This window comes from Ranitomeya imitator, chromosome 3 (genome assembly GCF_032444005.1).
Source record: "Ranitomeya imitator isolate aRanImi1 chromosome 3, aRanImi1.pri, whole genome shotgun sequence".
In the NCBI taxonomy this organism is placed as follows: domain Eukaryota; kingdom Metazoa; phylum Chordata; class Amphibia; order Anura; family Dendrobatidae; genus Ranitomeya; species Ranitomeya imitator.
Window position 1 is genome coordinate 549,123,485 of NC_091284.1, and position 20,988 is coordinate 549,144,472.

At 45.2% G+C, this 20,988-nt stretch overlaps 1 protein-coding gene across 1 annotated transcript in view; it reads right to left on the reverse strand.

Moving 5' to 3' along the window:
* CUL4A (cullin 4A) overlaps positions 1 to 20,988 on the reverse strand; it is a 101,493-nt gene that overhangs the window by 61,434 nt on the left and 19,071 nt on the right. The window contains exons 4-5 of the mRNA XM_069757887.1: positions 8,135 to 8,239; positions 4,411 to 4,479 (exon numbers count right to left, since the gene is read on the reverse strand). Coding sequence (XP_069613988.1) covers positions 4,411 to 4,479; positions 8,135 to 8,239 — 174 coding nt within the window. The remainder of the gene's footprint in view (positions 1 to 4,410; positions 4,480 to 8,134; positions 8,240 to 20,988) is intronic.

The following is a 20,988-nucleotide window of genomic DNA, read 5'->3' on the forward strand; positions in this document are numbered from 1 at the left end:
ATGTTGGGGTGTGTTCAATGATATGTCTATCTGTTTAGATTTATAATCTATCTCTATAGCATTCACTGTGGTCCACAAATGCTACAAAATGCATGCAAAAACGCAATGAAAGCGCACGTTTTTGCCGCCAAGGGATGCCGAAGTGGTGCAGAAAATTCTGCATCCAAATACTCTGTGTGCACACAGCCTAAAGCTGTGAACAGAAGCAGCTTTGTCTCTGCAGCAGTGACGCTAAGGCCATGTGCACATGTTCAGGATTTTTCGCGCTAACATATGCCTCCTATTATTTGCAGGGTATTCCGCATTTTTTGTGCAAATGTTGCATTTTTTTCCGCGAAAAAAATCGCATTGCGGAAAAAAAAGCAATATGTTCATTAAATATGCGGAATTGCGGGGATTCCGCACACCTAGGAGTGCATTGATCTGCATACTTTCCGCATGGAGCTATGCACACCATGCGGGAAGTAAGCAGATTATGTGCAGTTGGTACCCAGGGTGGAGGAGAGGAGACTCTCCTCCACGGACTGGGCACCATATAATTGTTAAAAAAAAAAAGAATTAAAATAAAAAATAGTGATATACTCACCCTCTGATGGCCCCAGGAGTGTTCCCGCCTCTCCGGTGCATGCTGCCGGTTCCGTTCCTTTAGATGGTCTGTGTGAAGGACCTGTGATGACGTCGCGGTCTTGTGATTGGTCGCGTGACCGCTCACGCGACCAATCACAATCCTCGACGTCATCGAAGGTCCTTCACACACAAACCATCTATAGGAACGGACGCCGGCGAGGAGATCGGCTGTCTGCAGGTAAGTATAACCATTTTTTTAATTATTTTTAAACATTCTATCTTTTAAAATTGATGCTGCATAGGCAGCATCTATAGTAAAAAGTTGGTCACACTTGTCAAACACTCATGGCTTTACTAGCTCAACAGGGTGTTTCTACTCAATACTGAGCAAAGGGTCTGAATACTTATGACCATGTGATATTTCAGTTTTTCTTTTTAATTAAATTTGCAAAAATTTCTACATTTCTGTTTTTTTTTCAGTCAAGATGGTGTGCAGATTGTACATTAATGAGAGAACAAAATGAACTTTTTTGAAATTACCAAATGGCTGCAATGAAACAGAGTGAAAATTTAAAAGGGTCTGAATACTTTCCATACCCACTGTAGGAGGCTACGTGGGGACTAAAGGCCCCTTCACATTAAGCGACGCTGCAGCGATACCGACAACGATCCGGATCGCTGCAGCGTCGCTGTTTGGTCACTGGAGAGCTGTCACACAGACAGCTCTCCAGCGACCAACGATGCCGGTAACCAGGGTAAACATCGGGTAACTAAGCGCAGGGCCGCGCTTAGTAACCCGATGTTTACCCTGGTTACCATCCTAAAAGTAAAAAAAAACAAACACTACATACTTACCTACCGCTGTCTGTCCCCGGCGCTCTGCTTCTCTGCACTCCTCCTGTACTGGCTGTGAGCACAGCGGCCGGAAAGCAGAGCGGTGACGTCACCGCTCTGCTTTCCGGCTGACCGACGCTCACAGCCAGTACAGGAGGAGTGCAGAGCACAGTGCCGGGGACAGACAGCGGTAGGTAAGTATGTAGTGTTTGTTTTTTTTTACTTTTAGGATGGTAACCAGGGTAAACATCGGGTTACTAAGCGCGGCCCTGCGCTTAGTTACCCGATGTTTACCCTGGTTACCAGTGAAGACATCGCTGGATCGGTGTCACACACGCCGATCCAGCGATGTCAGCAGGAGTCCAGCGACGAAATAAAGTTCTGGACTTTATTCAGCGACCAACGATCTCCCAGCAGGGGCCTGATCGTTGGTCGCTGTCACACATAACGATTTCATTAACGATATCGTTGCTATGTCACAAAAAGCAACGATATCGTTAAAAATATCGTTATGTGTGAAGGTACCTTTATACTGTATATAGGAGACTAGGTGGGGGCTCATACTGTACAATGGCATGAAAAAGTTCAGGCACCCCTGGTCAAAATTACTGTTATTGTGAACAGTTGAAGATGAAATGATCTCTAAAATAACTAAAGTTACAGATCGGATCGGACTGCTCGCCCAGGTGAGTATAATCTAACCTCTTTTTCTCATCTTTCAGGATACATCGGGGGCTTATCTACAGCATTCCAGAATGCTGTACATAAGCCCCTGATGCCAGTGGGCTTAGCTCACCGTCGATTTTGGGGGTGACAGGTTCCCTTTAACAATGATAGTGAACAAGCCATAACCTTAACAGGCCAATTAAGGCCTGAAACCTTGGTCAAAGTTATCTGAGCACATAAATCTGCAAAGGTGGCTACAGTTTTGCATTGTCCAATTTTGCTTTTTGCAAATTTTTTAAATGTAAAATATGACTATATATATATATATATATATATATATATATATATATATATATATATATATATATATATTTTTTTTTTTTTCTTCCCTAAAATACAAAGAAAACGTGTAATATTTAACTTCAGGCCTTTTAGATATCATTTCAACTTGCTTAACTGCTCACAATAAGAGTAATTGTGACCTAAACTTTGACATGCCACTGTATACTGGGGTCTATGTGGGGCCCCATACTGTATAAAGAGGGACTACGTGAGGGCTCATATTACATATAGGAGGCTACATAGGGGTTCACACTGTATGTAGACAGGCTAAGTAAAGGCTCATATTGAATATAGAGAGGCTATATGAGGGCTTATACTGTATATAAAGGCTATGTGAGGACTCATACAGCACATAGTCTATGAGTGCTCACACTGTACACAGGGAGCTATGTGGGGGCTCATACTGTATATAGATGGGCTAATACTGTAAATAGGGGCCTGTGTGTGGGTTCTTACCGTATATACTGGGCTGTGCAGGGGCTCATACAGCATATAGGGGGGCTGTGTGGGAGCTCATACTGTATATAAGGGGCTGTGTGTAAACTCATACGGTATATAGAGGGATGTCCGCATACTTAAATCTGTTCAATATTAAGGGATCCAATCATTATTAATATAAAACAATTACAATAATAATATTAAGCAGCATTAATTTCAGCCTATGGGTTTGGCCCTACACAACAGTCACGGTCTCTCATGTGGCCTCTCGGGAAAATGACTGTGGATGTTTGTCCCCATTAAATATTAATACCTATAATCCCCACCCGTGCTGGCGCCGTTCCATTAGTGTTAGCACTCCAAGTTCCCAGTGCTCAAGTGGGGTTGTTATGTAACGTGAGCACCGCATCCAATCAACGCTGACGTTACTGTCCCCTCCTTCGGACATATAAGTAATCAAGAGGAAGTGAGCGGCAAGTCTCAACTCTCACTGCCTGTTGGTTACTTATACATCCAAAGAAGGGAAAAGTGACGCCAGCGGAGACTGGGAGCGAGGCTCTCGTTTCATTACATCACATGAGCCCCAAGAACGTGAATGCCGACACTGCTGAAATGGTGCCAGCTGAGTTTAAGTGTTTTTATGTTAACGGGGACAAACATTCAGTGACAAGGGGGTTGTCCTAGTAATGGACAACCCTTTTAATTGCCCACCGCTGGTCTATAGGAATAAGATTTTGTGATTGGGAAAGGAGCAAGGAAACCTTGATGTCATGTTCCGATACATGATTATATAACTCTTGTGGTATGGTTGACTGTATGGATGAAATGCTTATTCTGCCATAGGGTAAACAGCTGTCACAAAGGAATAAAACTTGTCCACTATGTTTATGTTAGCTCTACTATCTAAATATCCAACTACAGGTATCAGAGGGCCCGAGTTGTGCCAAGAAAACATCCCACACACCAATACGCCACTTCCACCATCCTGAAGAGTTGACACTTGCCAGGAATAGATCAGGCTGCTTGGCCCAAACTTTTACCCTCCCATCGGCAAGATGCAACAGAAATCTGGAATAACATAACAAGACAATGTTTTTCTATTTCCCACATTATTTGTGCCCTTTTGAACACTTTTGACCACTAATTAAAGGCACTCAAACTGGTCGTCTTCTGTTGTGTGTTCACTTAAATTAGTTGAGCACTAGTGTTGTATTTGGCTGCAATGTGCTTGTATGTGCACCGCCAGTTCATCTGAAAGATTCTGTACATCCTCTTACAACGCCATTCAAAAACTTGTTTATATCTATAGGATCCACCGCTACTGGATATTTTGCTTGATGACACAATTTTTGTATACTTGACATCATTGCACAAGAAAACTCCACAAAGGCAGATTTCGAAACACTGCCCCTGAATAGTCGAAAACTGAAAACTTGCTCCTTGGTGTATAAGCAGATGTCTTATACAGGGAAGCTCCATAAAGGGCAGGTGTTTCTTGTAAAATGGCAATTCAGGGTGCGCATAAGCTGCAGCAAGGTACCCACAGAAACACGGCACACTTACCATTTGTCTGCAGTGATCTTTCCAACACAAGTTCACCTTTTTTAAAAACAGAAAGCTGTCAAGAGATTCTGTACACAATGGCATAAGTTAAAGAAAAGCAATGAAAAGATTTGGTAATTCAAGGAGTAAACCAACTTTAACAGAAGAATGTGCAAAGCAGCCATCAAAGCAAAAGGTGACTACTTTGAAGAACCTAGAATATAAGACATAATTTCAGTTGTTTCACACTTTTTTGTTAAGTATATAATATTAAGTATTAATTCATAGTTTTGATGCCTTCAGTGCGAATGTACAATTTTCATTGCCATGAAAATACAGAAAAATCTTTAAATGAGAAGGTGTGTCCAAACTTTTGGTCTGTACTGTATGTATGTATATATATATATATATATATATATATATATATATATATATATATATATATATACATACATATATACATATATACACACACACACACACACACGTTTACCATCTGCGTACTCTTACTGACCTGGACAACCATATTGCCAGGTTAGTTTTACCATATAGTGAACATGGTAAATAAAAAACCCACAAAAACAATTGTGGAATTGCATTTTTTGGCAATTTCAACATACTTGGATTTTTTCTCCTGCTTTCCAGTGCATCACATAATAAAATGAATGGTGCAATTTAAAAGTACAACTCATCCCACAAAAGCAAAAAGCAGCACTCACACGACTATGGAGACGGATAAATAAAAAAGCTAAAGGGAATCTGTCACCCCATTTTTGGCCTATAAAGCTACTTTCACACTAGTCCGTCGATACGGGCCGTTGCAAACGGTCGGCCTGACGGACGGTGTGATTGATTAGCGCAACGTGGGCAGCGGATGCAGTTTTACAACGCATCCGCTGCCCATAGTGAGTTCCGGGGAGGAAGGGGCGGAGTTTCGGCCGCGCATGCGCAGTCGAAAATGGCGGACCCGACGCACAAAAAAACGTTACATTGACCGCCAAAAACATGACGCATCCGTTGCACGACAGATGCGACGTGTGGCAATACGTCGCAATCTGTTGCTAATGCAAGTCTATGGAGAAAAAAACACATCTTGCGGGCAACTTTTTTCTCCAAAACGACACATTGCGACGTCCGTCACACGACGCTAGTGTGAAAGGAGCCTAAGCTGCGGCCACCGCCACATCAGGGGCTTATCTACAGCATTCTGTAATGCTGTAGATAAGCCTCCGATGTAACCTGAAAGATGAGAAAAACAGGTTAGATTATACTCACCCAAGGGCGATCCGGTGCGGTCCGGTCTGATGGACGTCGCAGTCCGGGTCCGGCGCCTCCCATCTTCATGCGATGACGTCCTCTTCTTTGCTTCCTGTCGCGGCTCCTGCGCAGGGGTACTTTATGTGCCCTGGTGAGGGCAGAGCTAAGTACTGCAGTGCGCAGGTGCTGGGCCTCTCTGACCTTTCCCGGCGCCTGCACACTGCAGTACTTTGCTCTGCCCTCACCAGGGCACATAAGGTACGTCTGTGCAGGAGCCGTGGCAGGAAGAAAAGAAGAGGACGTCATTGCATGAAGATGGGAGGCGCCGGACCTGGACCGCGATGCCCATCGGACCGGATCGCACCTGGACCGCCCCTGCGTGAGTATAATCCAACTTGTTTTTCTTATCTTTCAGTATACATCGGGGGCTTATTTACAGCATTACAGAATGTTGTGGATAAGCCCCTGATGCCGGTGGCCTTAGCTTATAGGCGAAAAATGGGGTGACAGATCCCCTTTAAGGCTCTTGGAATAAGGGGATGAAAAAATGAAAAAAAAAAAACAAACAAACAAAACTGCAAGATCATGAAGGGGTTAATATGATATTGCTAAATGATCATGCTTGTTGGCCTGGTAATAATAATAGTTACACGCCCTTGCAATTACCATATATACTTGAGTATAAGCCGAGACACCTAATTTTACCACAAACAACCGGGGAAACTTATTGACTCGAATATAAGCTGGGTATGGATTGTCCCCTCATCCCTATCCTGGTATGCATGCCTCCTCTTCCCTTTCCTGGTATGCATGCCTCCTCATCCCTTCCTGGTATGCATGGCCCCCTCATCCCTACCCTGGTATGCATGGCCCCTCTCATCCCTATCCTAGTATGCATGCCTCCTCATCCCTATCCTGGTATCATGGCCCCATCATCCCTTTCCTGGTATGCATGGCTCCTCATCCCTATCCTGGTATGCATGGCCCCCTCATCCCTATCCTGGTATGCATGGCCCCCTCATCCCTGTCCTGGTATGCATGGCCCCCTCATCCCTATCCTGGTATGCATGGCCCCCTCATCCCTATCCTGGTAAGCATGGCCCCCTCATCCCTATCCTGGTAAGCATGGCCCCCTCATCCCTATCCTGGCATGCATGCCTCCTCATCCTTATCCTGGTATCATGGCCCCCTCATCCCTATCCTGGTATGCATGCCCTCTCATCACCAATCCTATTATGCATGCCTCCTCATCCCTATCCTGGTATGCAAGGCCCCCTCATCCCTATCCTGGTATGCATGGCCCCCTCATTCTTATCCTGGTATCATGGCCCCTCATCCCTATCCTGGTATGCATGGCTCCTCATCCCTATCCTGGTATGCATGGCTCCCTCATCCCTATCCTGGTATGCATGGCCCCCTCATCCCTATCCTGGTATGCATGGCTCCTCATCCCTATCCTGGTATGCATGGCTCCTCATCCCTATCCTGGTATGCATGTCTCCTCATCCCTATCCTGTTATGCATGCCTTCTCATCCCTATCCTGGTATGCATGCCTTCTCATCCCTATCCTGGTATGCATGGCCCCCTCATCCCTTTCCTGGTATGCATGGCTCCTCCTCCCTATCCTGGTATGCATGGCTCCCTCATCTGTTTCATGGTATGCATGGCTCCTCCTCCCTATCCTGGTATGCATGGCTCCCTCATCCCTTCAATGGTATGCATGGCCCTCTCATCCATATCCTTGTATGCATGCCTCCTCATCCCTATCCTAGTATGCATGCCTCATCATCCCTATCCTGGTATGCATGGCCCCCTCATACCTATCCTATCCCGATCACATCGGGAGCGCGGTAATGTCACGATGGAGGCAGGCTTTGCAGTACTCAAAATCTCTCCCCCCCATGTGCTCACCCACCTATCCACTCTCTCTTTCCCCATGTGCTGATTTCTCCTGTCTGTGCTCTCTTCTTTGACCTGTCTACCCCATGTGCTATGCGCTCCTCCTGCACAACGATAGTGGCGGTCAGTGAATCATTCGGCTGATCCCGGCGGCGTGTTTGCAATGGTGTTCCGCTGGAGGCTGCGTACGGCGTATACAGTGTGTGTGTGGTGCGTACGGCATATACAATGTGTGTGTGTGTGTGCGCGCGTGTGGTGCGACGGTGTTCCGCTGATGGTACTGTGCAAGAGGCTTCTCCACCAGCAGTTTCCATAATGAGACACCCATCACTTGGGTGTCCCAATATGGAGGTCGGTGAACTACCGCCACTTGGAATTCTGGGATTCGGACACATCTGGACGGACACGGATGTGAAGACATTACAAAGTAAGTATATATTAAGAAAAGTGCTGAAAAACTCAGCTTATACTCCAGTATATAAGGTAAGTGGTTAATTATAACATACAATGACGCAACACTGCAAGTTAATAATGACCTGGTCAATTGCATGGTCTCTTACTGTAGAAATGTACCAGAGGTAAAGGATATTCTCTGAACTGGTGGATCTGAGACTTCATATGTTCCTCACACACTTGGCGCAGCTGTTTATATAGAGTGTGTGACACTTTATAAGAACATAGGTTTTCCACAGCCTAGAAAAGGAAAGAGGCAGAATTAGTGCTGCAGAGAGGAACTACACATCCGCAAACTATTACACACTGAGCATACAACTACAGGTATCACATCAGGTCTGTAATGCCACAAGGAGCAATTAAGGAAAAAAACTGCTCACTACAGATCCTGGTGCGAATGTGCAAACCATAAGACCCTTGTATCTCATGAACCTCATGGGGACGCCCGAAATGTAACCACTTCCCACCACAGCCAATTTGTGCTTGTGGTTTTGTTTTTCTCTTCCCTTTCTCCAAAATCCATTACTTTATTTTTCCACACAAATATATGAGAGCTTGTTTGCTTCAGGGCTGTGAAGTCAGTAAGCCAAACCTCCGACTCCTCAACTTCCCTGACCCCACAGCACTGGTCACTACTGAGCCTGTACATAAAGTGCAGCACAGATTCATCTCACTAAAAGCCGAGATCCTTAGATCAGGAACAGAACAGACATTTATAGGACATTTCATAACTTTCCCAAATTCTTATGAAAACTCGGTCTCGTGAGACCGCTAAGTCATCTGGGTAATTTCGCAATGCATCACTGGGAACGGAAGCTGGCGGCAGCAGCACGCGCATCGGGACAGCTTCCCTGGACGCCGGCGGGTGAGTATATAACTATTTTTTATTTTAATTACTTTTTTTTTTGCCCACACTGCTATATACTACGTGGGCTTTGTTATAAACTATTGACACCCCTGCAATTCTGTCAGGTAATAATCAGTTTCTTCCTGAAAAATGATTGCAAACACAAATTCTTTGTTGTTATTATCTTCATTTAATTTGTCTTAAATGAAAAAACACAAAAAGAATTGTCCTAAAGCCAAATTGGATATAATTCCACACCAAACATAAAAAAGGGGTGGACAAAAGTATTGGCACTGTTCGAAAAATCATGTGATGCTTCTCTAATTTGTGTTATTAACAGCACCTGTAACTTACCTGTGGCACCTAACAGGTGTTGGCAATAACTAAATCACACTTGCAGCCAGTTGACATGGATTAAAGTTGACTCAACCACTGTCCTGTGTCCTTGTGTGTACCACATTGAGCATGGAGAAAAGAAAGAAGACCAAAGAACTGTCTGAGGACTTGAGAAACCAAATTGTGAGGAAGCATGAGCAATCTCAAGGCTACAAGTCCATCTCCAAAGACCTGAATGTTCCTGTGTCTACCGTGCGCAGTGTCATCAAGAAGTTTAAAGCTCATGGCACTGTGGCTAACCTCCCTAGATGTGGACGGAAAAGAAAAATTGACAAGAGATTTCAACGCAAGATTGTGCGGATGTTGGATAAAGAACCTCGACTAACATCCAAACAAGTTCAAGCTGCCCTGCAGTCCGAGGGTACAACAGTGTCAACCCGTACTATCCGTCTGCCTCTGAATAAAAAGGGACTGTATGGTAGGAGACCCAGGAAGACCCCACTTCTTACCCCGAGACATAAAAAAGCCAGGCTGGAGTTTGCCAAAACTTACCTGAAAAGCCTAAAACGTTTTGGAAGAATGTTCTCGGGTCAGATGAGACAAAAGTAGAGCTTTTTGGGCAAAGGCATCAACATAAGAGTTTACAGGAGAAAAAAAAGAGGCATTTAAGGAAAAGAACACGGTCCCTACAGTCAAACATGGCGGAGGTTCCCTGATATTTTGGCGTTGCTTTGCTGCCTCTGGCACTGGACTGCTTGACAGTGTGCATGGCATTATGAAGTCTGAAGACTACCAACAAATTTTGCAGCATAATGTAGGGCCCAGTGTGAGAAAGCTGGGTCTCCCTCAGAGGTCATGGGTCTTCCAGCAGGACAGTGACCCAAAACACTTCAAAAAGCACTAGAAAATGGTTTGAGAGAAAGCATTGGAGACTTCTAAGGTGGCCAGCAATGAGTCCAGACCTGAATCCCATAGAACACCTGTGGAGAGATCTAAAAATGGCAGTTTGGAGAAGGCACCCTTCAAATATCGGGGACCTGGAGCAGTTTGCCAAAGAAGAATGGTCTAAAATTCCAGCATAGCATTGTAAGAAACTCATTGATGGTTACCGGAAGCTGTTGGTCGCAGTTATTTTGGCTAAAGGTTGTGCAACCTAGTATTAGGCTAAGGGTGCCAATACTTTTGTCTGGCCCATTTTTGGAGTTTTGTGTGAAATGATCAATGTTTTGCTTTTTGCTTCATTCTCTTTTGTGTTTTTTTCATTTAAGACAAATTAAATGAAGATAATACCAAAGAATTTGTGATTGCAATCATTTTCAGGAAGAAACTGAGCATTGTCTGACAGAATTGCAGGGGTGTTAATATTTTTGGCCACAACTGTATATACTGCATGGGCTGTGCTATGTACTGCGCGGGCTGTGCTATGTACTGCGCGGGCTGTGCTATGTACTGCGCGGGCTGTGCTATGTACTGCGCGGGCTGTGTTATGTACTGCGCGGGCTGTGTTATGTACTGCGCGGGCTGTGTTATGTACTGCGCGGGCTGTGTTATGTACTGTGCGGGCTGTGTTATGTACTGCGCGGGCTGTGTTATGTACTGCGCGGGCTGTGTTATGTACTGCGCGGGCTGTGTTATGTACTGCGCGGGCTGTGTTATATACTGCGTGTCTGCTATATACTACATGGCTCCTATATACAGTTATATGAAAAAGTTTGGGCACCCTTATTAATCTTATGCTTAATGTTTTATAAAAATTGTTTTTTTTGCAACAGCTATTCATATTCATATATCTAATAACTGATGGACACAGTAATGTTTCTGCCTTGAAATGAGGTTAATTGTACTAACAGAAAATGTGCAATCTGCATTCAAACAAAATTTGACAGGTGCATAGGTATGGGCACCCTTATCATTTTCTTGTTTTAAATACTCCTACCTACTTTTTACTGACTTACTAACGCACTTTTTTTGGTTTTCTAACCTCATTGAGCTTTGAACTTCATAGCCAGGTGTATGCAATCATGAGAAAAGCTACTTAACCCCTTAGTGACAGAGCCAATTTGGTACTTAATGACCAGGCCAATTTTTGCAATTCTGACCACTGTCACTTTATGAGGTTATAACTCTGGAACGCTTCAACGGATCCCGCTGATTCTCAGATTGTTTTTTCGTGACATATTGTACTTCATTTTAGTGGTAACATTTCTTCGATATTACTTGCGATTATTTATGAAAAAAACGGAAATATTGCGAAAAATTTTTAAATTTTGCAATTTTCAAACTTTGTATTTTTATGCCCTTAAATCAGAGAGATATGTCACAAAAAAATAGTTAATAAATAACATTTCCCACATGTCTACTTTACATAAGCACAATTTTGGAAACAAAATTTTTTTTTGTGAGGGAGTTATAAGGGTTAAAAGTTGACCAGCAATTTCTCATTTTTACAACACCTTTTTTTTTTTTTTTTAGGGACCACATCACATTTGAAGTCATTTTGAGGGGTCTATATGGTAGAAAATAACGAAGTGTGACACCATTCTAAAAACTACACCCCTCAAGGTTCTCAAAACCGCATTCAAGAAGTTTATTAACCCTTTACGTGCTTCACAGGAACTGAAACAATGGGGAAGGAAAAAATGAACATTTAACTTTTTTTTGCAAACATTTTAATTCAGAACCATTTTTTTTATTTTCACAAGTGTAAAAACAGAAATGTAACCATAAATTTTGTTATGCAATTTCTCCTGAATACGCCAATACCCCATATGTGGGGGTAAACCACTGTTTGGGCGCACCGCAGAACTTGGAAGTGAAGGAGCGCCGTTTGACTTTTTCAATGCAGAATTGGCTGGAATTGAGATCGGACGCCATGTCACGTTTAGAGAGCCCCTGATGTGCCTAAACAGTGGAAACCCCCCACAAGTGACACCATTTTGGAAACTAGACCCCTTAAGGAACTTATCTAGATGTGTGGTGAGCACTTTGAACCCCTATGTGCTTCACAGAAGTTTATAACGTTGAGCCGTGAAAATAAAAAATTGCATTTGTTTACACAAAAATGATCTTTACGCCCACAAATTCTTATTTTCACAAGGGTAACAGGAGCAATTAGACCACAAAAGTTGTTGTGCGATTTCTCCTGAATACGTCGATACCCCATATGTGAGGGTAAACCACTGTTTGGGTGCACCGCAGAGCTTGGAAGTGAAGGAGCGCCGTTTTACTTTTTCAATGTAGAATTGGCAGGAATTGAGATTGGACGTCATGTCGCGTTTGGAGAGCCCCTGATGTGCCGAAACAGTGGAAACCCCCACAAGTGACACCATTTTGGAAACTAGACCCCTTAAGGAACTTATCTAGATGTGTGGTGAGCACTTTGAACCCCCATGTGCTTCACAGAAGTTTATAACGTTGAGCCGTGAAAATAAAAAAAAAATCAAATTTTTTCTACAAAAATGATGTTTTTGCCCCCAAATTTTTATTTTCACAAGGGTAACAGGAGAAATTAGACCACAAAAGTTGTAGTGCAATTTCTCTTGAGTACGTCGATACCCAATATGTGGGGGTAAACCACTGTTTGGGCGCACCGCAGAGCTTGGAAGAGAAGGAGTGCCGTTTTACTTTTTCAATGTAGAATTGTCTGGAATTGAGAATGGACGCCATGTCGCATTTGGAGAGCACCTGATGTGCCTAAACAGTGGAAACCCCCCACAAGTGACCCCATTTTGGAAACTAGACCCCCCATGGAACTTATCTAGATGTGTGGTGAGAACTTTGAATGCCCAAGTGCTTCACAAAAGTTTAGAATGCAGAGTCGTGAAAATAAAAAATATTTTTTTTTCCCCACAAAAAAAGATTTTTTAGCCCCCAAGTTATTATTTTCACAAGGGTAACAAGAGAAATTGGACCCCAAAAGTTGTTGTCCAATTTGTCCTGAGTATGCTGGTACCCCATATGTGGGGGTAAACCACTGTTTGGGCGCACAGAGCTCGGAAGGAAGGAGCGCCGTTTTGGAATGCAGACTTTGATAGAATGGTCTGCGGGCGTTATGTTGCGTTTGCAGAGCCCCTGATGTACCTAACCAGTAGAAACCCTCCACAAGTGACCTCATTTTGGAAACTAGACCCCCCAAGGAACTTATCTAGATGTGTGGTGAGAACTTTGAATGCCCAAGTGCTTCACAGTTTAGAATGCAGAGTCGTGAAAATAAAAAATATTTTTTTTCCATAAAAAAAGATATCGTAGCCCCCAAGTTTTTATTTTCACAAGGGGAAAAAGGAGAAATTGGACTGCAATAGTTGTTGTCCAATTTATCCCGAGTACACTGATGTGCCATATGCAGGGCCGCCATCAGGGCATGACGGCCGTGACTTGGGTATGGGGCCCGGTGAGCAGAGGGGGCCCGCATCGGGCCCCGTCTTATCTGCTCACCGGGCCCCTACCGGCAGCCGCAGGCTGAACCGGGCCCTTAGCGCCGACGCTGCAGCTGTTTAAAGCTATTGACGTGCGGGCGCGGGCCGGCACGTCAATAGTTAACAGCCGCGGCGCCGCCAGCCAATCTGAGGCTGGCAGGCGCTGACGTCAGCCGCAGCGTGCGTGCATGTCGCCGGCGTCTGACATCATTGTCAGTCGCCGGCGAGTGCATGCACGCTGCAGCTGCGTGGAGACTTCGCCCGCCGCAGGAGCGCGGCAGGTAAGAAGAACTTCTTTTTTTTTTTTTTTCTTGAGAGCGGCGATCCGGGGGCCCAGGGAAGGGAAGAACGCTGGACACGGGCAAAAAGCTGGACAGAGATGGGGCAGAGCGCTGGACAGAGATGGGGCAGAGCGCTGGACAGAGATGGGGCAGAGCGCTGGACAGCGAAGGGGCAGAGCGCTGGACAGAGATGGGGCAGAGCGCTGGACAGCGATGGGGCAGAGCGCTGGACAGAGATGGGGCAGAGCGCTGGACAGAGATGGGGCAGAGCGCTGGACAGCGATGGGGCAGAGCGCTGGACAGCGATGGGGCAGAGCGCTGGACAGAGATGGGGCAGAGCGCTGGACAGAGATGGGGCAGAGCGCTGGACAGCGATGGGGCAGAGCGCTGGACAGCGATGGGGCAGAGCGCTGGACAGCGATGGGGCAGAGCGCTGGACAGCGATGGGGCAGAGCGCTGGACAGCGATGGGGCAGAGCGCTGGACAGAGATGGGGCAGAGCGCTGGACAGAGATGGGGCAGAGCGCTGGACAGAGCTGGGGCAGAGCGCTGGACAGAGATGGGGCAGAGAGCTGGACAGAGATGGGGCAGAGCGCTGGACAGAGATGGGGCAGAGCGCTGGACAGAGATGGGGCAGAGCGCTGGACAGAGATGGGGCAGAGCGCTGGACAGAGATGGGGCAGAGCGCTGGACAGAGATGGGGCAGAGCGCTGGACAGAGATGGGGCAGAGCGCTGGACAGAGATGGGGCAGAGCGCTGGACAGAGATGGGGCAGAGCGCTGGACAGAGATGGGGCAGATATGCTGGACAGAGATGGGGCAGATATGCTGGACACAGATGGGGCAGAAATGCTGGACACAGATGGGGCAGAGTGCTGGACACAGATGGGGCAGAGTGCTGGACACAGATGGGGCAGGATTGGAAACAGATGGGGCAGAGTGCTGGACACAGATGGGGCAGGATTGGAAACAGATGGGGCAGAATGGAGACAGATGGGGCAGGATTGGACACAGATGGGGCAGGATGGATACGATGGAGACAGATGGGGCAGGATGGGGAGATCATATGGGGCAGAATGGATACTCATGAGGGCAGGATGGGAGAACATATGGCTGGAGCCTGCAATGAGACACACGGGGGCTAGGATGGCGAATATTACCATAGGGGCTAATTAAGGGATATTATTATTGCAGTGATGTATTTATTTTATTTTTTGAGTATACTGTTTTAAATGGGGGGAGGTCCTGTTACTGTGCAGAGTGATACTATGTCACCTTCTTTATGTGGTGTAATGTAGCGGCTGTGAAAATTAAGTAATGTGTTCTGCAAGTGGAACTCAAGATAACTGTGTTATTTCCTGCAGAGACGAGTCCTGGCTGGAAGAAATGATGGCGGTCTGTGCTGGATGAAAGATGAAGGACTTCACCTAGAGACGTCACTGGTGAGTCAGTGTTAACTATACACTGACACTATACACTGTATACTATATACAGAGCTCCTGTGTATAATGTCACCGGTGATCACTGTATTACCTGTACACAGACACTGCTTACTAATTACAGATCTCCTGTGTATAATGGCACTGATGGTGATAGTATTGTGGTTTTTTTTTTTTATTACTGATCAGTATTGTAGTGTTCAGTCACTATGTGGTGGTAATATGCGGTCTGGTCATGGTGTTGTGGTATTTGTTCCTTGTGTTTGATATTATTCGGTCACTGTGGTGGTAATATGTCATCTGGTCATGGTGTAGCGGTATTTGTTCTTTGTATGTGATATTCGATCACTGTGGTGGTAATATGTCATCTGGTCATAGTGCTGTGGTATTTGTTCCTTGTATGTAGTATTATAGGTCATTTTAAAAATTGAAAAATAAATAAAAATATACCTAAATTGTATTGCATATTTTAACAAATATTTAGTAGGTTACAGTAGAGTAGGGCCCGGCCAAAAGTGTCAACCGTGTTCTGGTGGCGGCTTAAAAAATCTTTTGGCCAAAACAAAAGCTGCCGGCTATGTGTGATCTGGTGATGGGAACTGTTAATGTGTGATAGGTGAGAAGTGGAGATTTTCCAAGAGAGAGCGGTGGGACTGTGGACAGTTCGAGGGGTGGAGCCTGGAGGCGGGGCTGGGGTGGAGCCTGGGCGGAGTCTCAAGGGGGCCCCGAAAATTTTGCCAGTATGGGGCCCTGAAATTTCTAGTGGCAGCCCTGGCCATATGTGGGGGTAAACCACTGTTTGGGTGCACGGCAGAGCTTGGAAGGGAAGGAGCGCTGTTTTGGAATGCAGACTTTGATAGAATGGTCTGTGGGCGTTATGTTGCGATTGCAGAGCCCCTGATGTACCTAAACAGTAGTAGCCCCCCACAAGTGACCTCATTTTGGAAACTAGACCCCCCCCAAGGAAATTATCTAGATGTGTGGTGAGAACTTTGAATGCCCAAGTGCTTCACAGAAGTTTAGAATGCAGAGTCGTGAAAATAAAAAAATATTTTTTTTTCCACAAAAAAGATTTTGCAGCCCCCAAGTTTTTATTTTCACAAGGGTAACAGGAGAAATTGGACCCCAAACGTTGTTGTCCAATTTATCCCGAGTACGCTGATGCCCCATATGTGGGGGTAACCCACTGTTTCTGAGCTCTGCCGTGCGCCCAAGGGAGGGAGCACCATTTGACTTTTTGAGCGCAAAATTGGTTGTCGTGTTTGGAGACCCCCTGATGTAACTAAACAGTGGAAACCCCCCAATTCTAGCTCCAACCCTAACCCCAACACACCCCTAATCCTAATCCCAACCCGATTCATAATCCTAATCACTAACCCTAACGATAATCACAACCCTTACCCCAAAACAACCCTAATGTCAACCCTAACCATAACCCTAATCAAAACACTAAATCCAACACACCCCTAATTCTAATCTCAACCCTAACCTCAAACCTAACCCTAATCCCAATACACCCCTAATCACAACCCTAACCTTAACCCTAATCCCAAACCTAACCCTAATGCCAACCCTAACCCTAATACCAACTCTAATCCAAACCCTAACCCCAAATCTATCCCTAACTTTAGCCCCAACCCTAGCCCTAACTTTAGCCCCAACCCTAACCCTAAGGCTACTTTCACACTTGCGTCGTTTGGCATCCGTCGCAATCCGTTGTTTTGGACAAAAAACGGATCCTCCAAATATGCCCGCAGGATGCGTTTTTTTGCCCATAGACTTGTATTGCCGACGGATCGTGACGGATGGCCACACGTCGCGTCCGTCGTGCACTGGATTAGTTGTGTTTTGGCGGACCGTCGGCACAAAAAACGTTCAATGTAACGTTTTTTTGTACGTCGCGTCCGCCATTTCTGACCGCGCATGCGTGGACGTAACTCCGCCCCCTCCTCCCCAGGACATAGATTGGGCAGCGGATGCGTTGAAAAACTACATCCGCTGCTCACGTTGTGCACAATTTTCACAACGTGCGTCGGTATGTCAGGCCGACGCATTGCGACGGCCCCGTACCGACGTAAGTGTTAAAGAACCCTAACCCTGAATTTAGCCCCAACCCTAAATTTAGCCCCAACCCTAACCCTAGCCCTAACCCTAGTCCTAACCCTAGCTCTAACCCTAGCCGTAACCCTAGCCCTAACCCTAGCTCTAACCCTAGCCGTAACCCTAACCCTAGCCCTAACCCTAATTTTAGCCCCAACTGCTCTTTTCCTGTCTGTCGGTAGATGGCGATAGATGGCGGGCGCACTGCGCATGCGCCCGCCATTTTCTTTTCCCCGGCAGCCAGGAGGAGCAGCAGGAGAATCCAGGGACACCGGTAAGTATAATAGGGTCCCTGAATCCCCCTATTTCTCTGTCCTCTGATATGCAATCACATCAGAGGACAGAGAATTACACTTTGATATTTTTTTTTTTTTTGCGGTCGCCGGTAAACAGTTAATTACCGGCGATCGCAAAACAGGGGTCGGTAAAACCGACCCCGATCATGTTCTTTGGGGTCTCGGCTACCCCGGCAGCCGAGACCCCAAAGAGTCTCCCGGTGCCGGCCGGCGGGCGCACTGCGCATGCGCCCGCCATTTTGAAGATGGCGGCGCCCACCGGGAGCCACGAGGAGCACCGGGGGAGATAGGTGAGTATCGGGGGGCTATCTGGGACCCCCTTTCTCTGTCCTCTGATGTGCGATTACATCGGAGGACAGAGAAATTAAAAAGAGATCGCGTTTTTTTTTTTTTGCGATCGCCGGTAAACGGTTAATTACCGGCGATCGCAAATGCGGGGTCGGTAAAAAAAAACCCGAATCATGTTCTCTGGGGTCTCGGCTACCCCCGGCAGCCGAGACCCCGGAGAAAATCCGACTCTGGGGGGGCGCTATTCACTTTTTCCACAGCGCCGTTAATTAACGGCGCTGTGGTTTAAGTAGCCTTAGCGGCCGCCGTTGCAAGGCATATCGGCGGTCGCTAAGGGGTTAAAGTGGCCACTTGCAAGTTGTTCTCCTGTTTGATTCTCCTCTGAAGAGTGGCATCATGGGCTCCTCAAAACAACTGTCTAATGATCTGAAAACAAAGATTATTCAACATAGTTGTTCAGGGGAAGGAAGCAAAAAGCTGTCTCAGAGATTTAACCTGTCAATTTCCACCGAGAGGAACATAGTAAGGAAATGGAAGAACACAGGTACAGTTCTTGTTAAGGCCAGAAGTGGCAGGCCAAGAAAAACATCAGAAAGACAGAGAAGAAGAATGGTGAGATCAGTCAAGGACAATCCTCAGACCACCTCCAGAGAGCTGCAGCATCAACTTGCTGCAGATGGTGTCACTGTGCATCGGTCAACTATACAACGCACTTTGCACAAGGAGAAGCTGTATGGGAGAGTGATGAGAAAGAAGCCGTTTCTGCAAGCACGCCACAGAGTCGGCTGAGGTATGCAAAAGGACATTTGGAGAAGCCAATTTCTTTTTGGAAGAAAGTCCTGTGGACTGATGAAACCAAGATTGAGTTGTTTGGTCATACAAAAAGGCGTTATGCATGGCGGCAAAAAAAACACAGTATTCCAAGAAAAACACTTGCTACCCACAGTAAAATTTGGTGGAGGTTCCATCATGCTTTGGGGCTGTGTGGCCAATGCCGGCACCGTGAATCTTGTTAAAGTTGAGGGACGCATGGATTCCTCTCTGTATCAGCAGATTCTTGACAATAATGTTCATGCATCAGTGACAAAGTTCAAGTTACGCAGGGGATGGATCTTTCAGCAAGACAATGATCCAAAACACCGCTCCAAATCTACTCAGGCATTCATGCTAACAATTACACTGTTCTGGAATGGCCATCCCAGTCCCCAGACCTGAATATCATTGAACATCTGTGGGATCATTTGAAGAGGGCTGTCCATGCTCGGCGACCATCAAACTTAACTGAACTGGAATTGTTTTGTAAAGAGGAATGGTCAAAAATACCTTCATCCAGGAACTCATTAAAAGCTACAGGAAGCGACTAGAGGCTGTTATTTTTGCAAAAGGAGGATCTACTAAATATTAATGTCACTTTTCTGGTGGGGTACCCATACTTATGCACCTGTCAAATTTTGTTTGAATGCAGATTGCACATTTTCTGTTAGTACAATAAACCTCATTTCAAGGCAGAAACATTACTGTGTCCAACAGTTATTAGATATATGAAACTGAAATAGCTGTTGCAAAAAAAAACAATTTTTATAAAACATTAAGCTTAAGATTAATAGGGGTGCCCAAACTTTTTCATATAACTGTGCTACATGGCCTGTGCTATATAGTATGTGGCTGCTATGTACATACATACATATTCTAGAATACCCGATGCGTTAGAATCGGGCCACCATCTAGTGTATTATAAATTTATATATTTTAGGAGTCAGTCGGTCCATTTTCTACCGACTACACTAAAATGGACATAGACTTTCCAGTCCTGTTTTTTGGGGCATGTGTTGTACTTTTGAATGACACCATCCTTTTTAGCAGACAATGCACTGGAAAACCGGAAACAGAAGTTACAAATGTGGTGAAATTTTCAATAAATAAATAAAAGGAATTGCAACATTGTTTTTTGGGCCTTGTTTCCTGGTCTTTATTGTGTGGTACAAATGACCTTCCATCATGATTGTCAAGGTCAGTACAATTACAGAGATACCAAACTTCACCACTATAATAATAAAAAAAAAAAAAAAATCGGTAAAAAAAAAGTGGAAATTTGTAAAAACTATTTTTTGGTTTTGTGTTGCCATTTTCTGAGGCACAGCTGTGGGGGGGGGGGGGGGAGATGATTTTTCAGTTATTCCATATTGGGGTAGAAATGATATTTTGATTATTACATTATTTTCTCTTTACAGTATTCACTAATCAAGGTTACTTTATATTTCGATAGATCATACTTTTATAGACGCAGTGATACCAAACGTGTATTTTTTTTAATAATTATTTTTAATGGGGGAAAAGAGGAAATTTACATTTTTTTTTACTCTGTACTATATTCGTCCCATTGTATCTGATGGGTGCCTTCCAGATTGTCCTGTTCTGCCACCCCTGAAACATCTCCCAAGACCAGTTCACAGCCTAATCTGAATGTCTATCATTCCACCTATACCTGTAGCAATAGCCAAATGGTAAGCCTGCTAATAGTAATCCATTGTTAGATGGTAACTGTATTCTCAATATAAGCTGTTCACCAGTTTTCAGCACTGCATTATCCATCTTTTAATTTGCTCTACTCTGAGATTTGTGTATGAGGTGTGAGCTGCTATGAGTTTTCCCATATACAGCCAGCACACAAAGAGGGATTCCTGTTCATCATTCCTTCACTTGCACAGAAAAGGAAGCAGCATCATCAGTATGGAGGAAATTCAACAGCAATACTGAGTAGTGTAGATGTGAATCCAGCTCCGGTGTGAGGTAGAAGACTTGTGCTCAGCATGAGCTTTCTGTGTTTCCACCTGGCAGTTTTGTCACTCCATTATTCACTAGTCCCCAATTGATAGCTTATAATAGGAGGTGTAACCTGACACTACACTGAGTTGGCAGTCCATCTTGTCTTGAGAAAGAGAAAGTTGAACAGTCTTTCCGCAGTGGATGAGTTTAGGAGGCAGGTGGA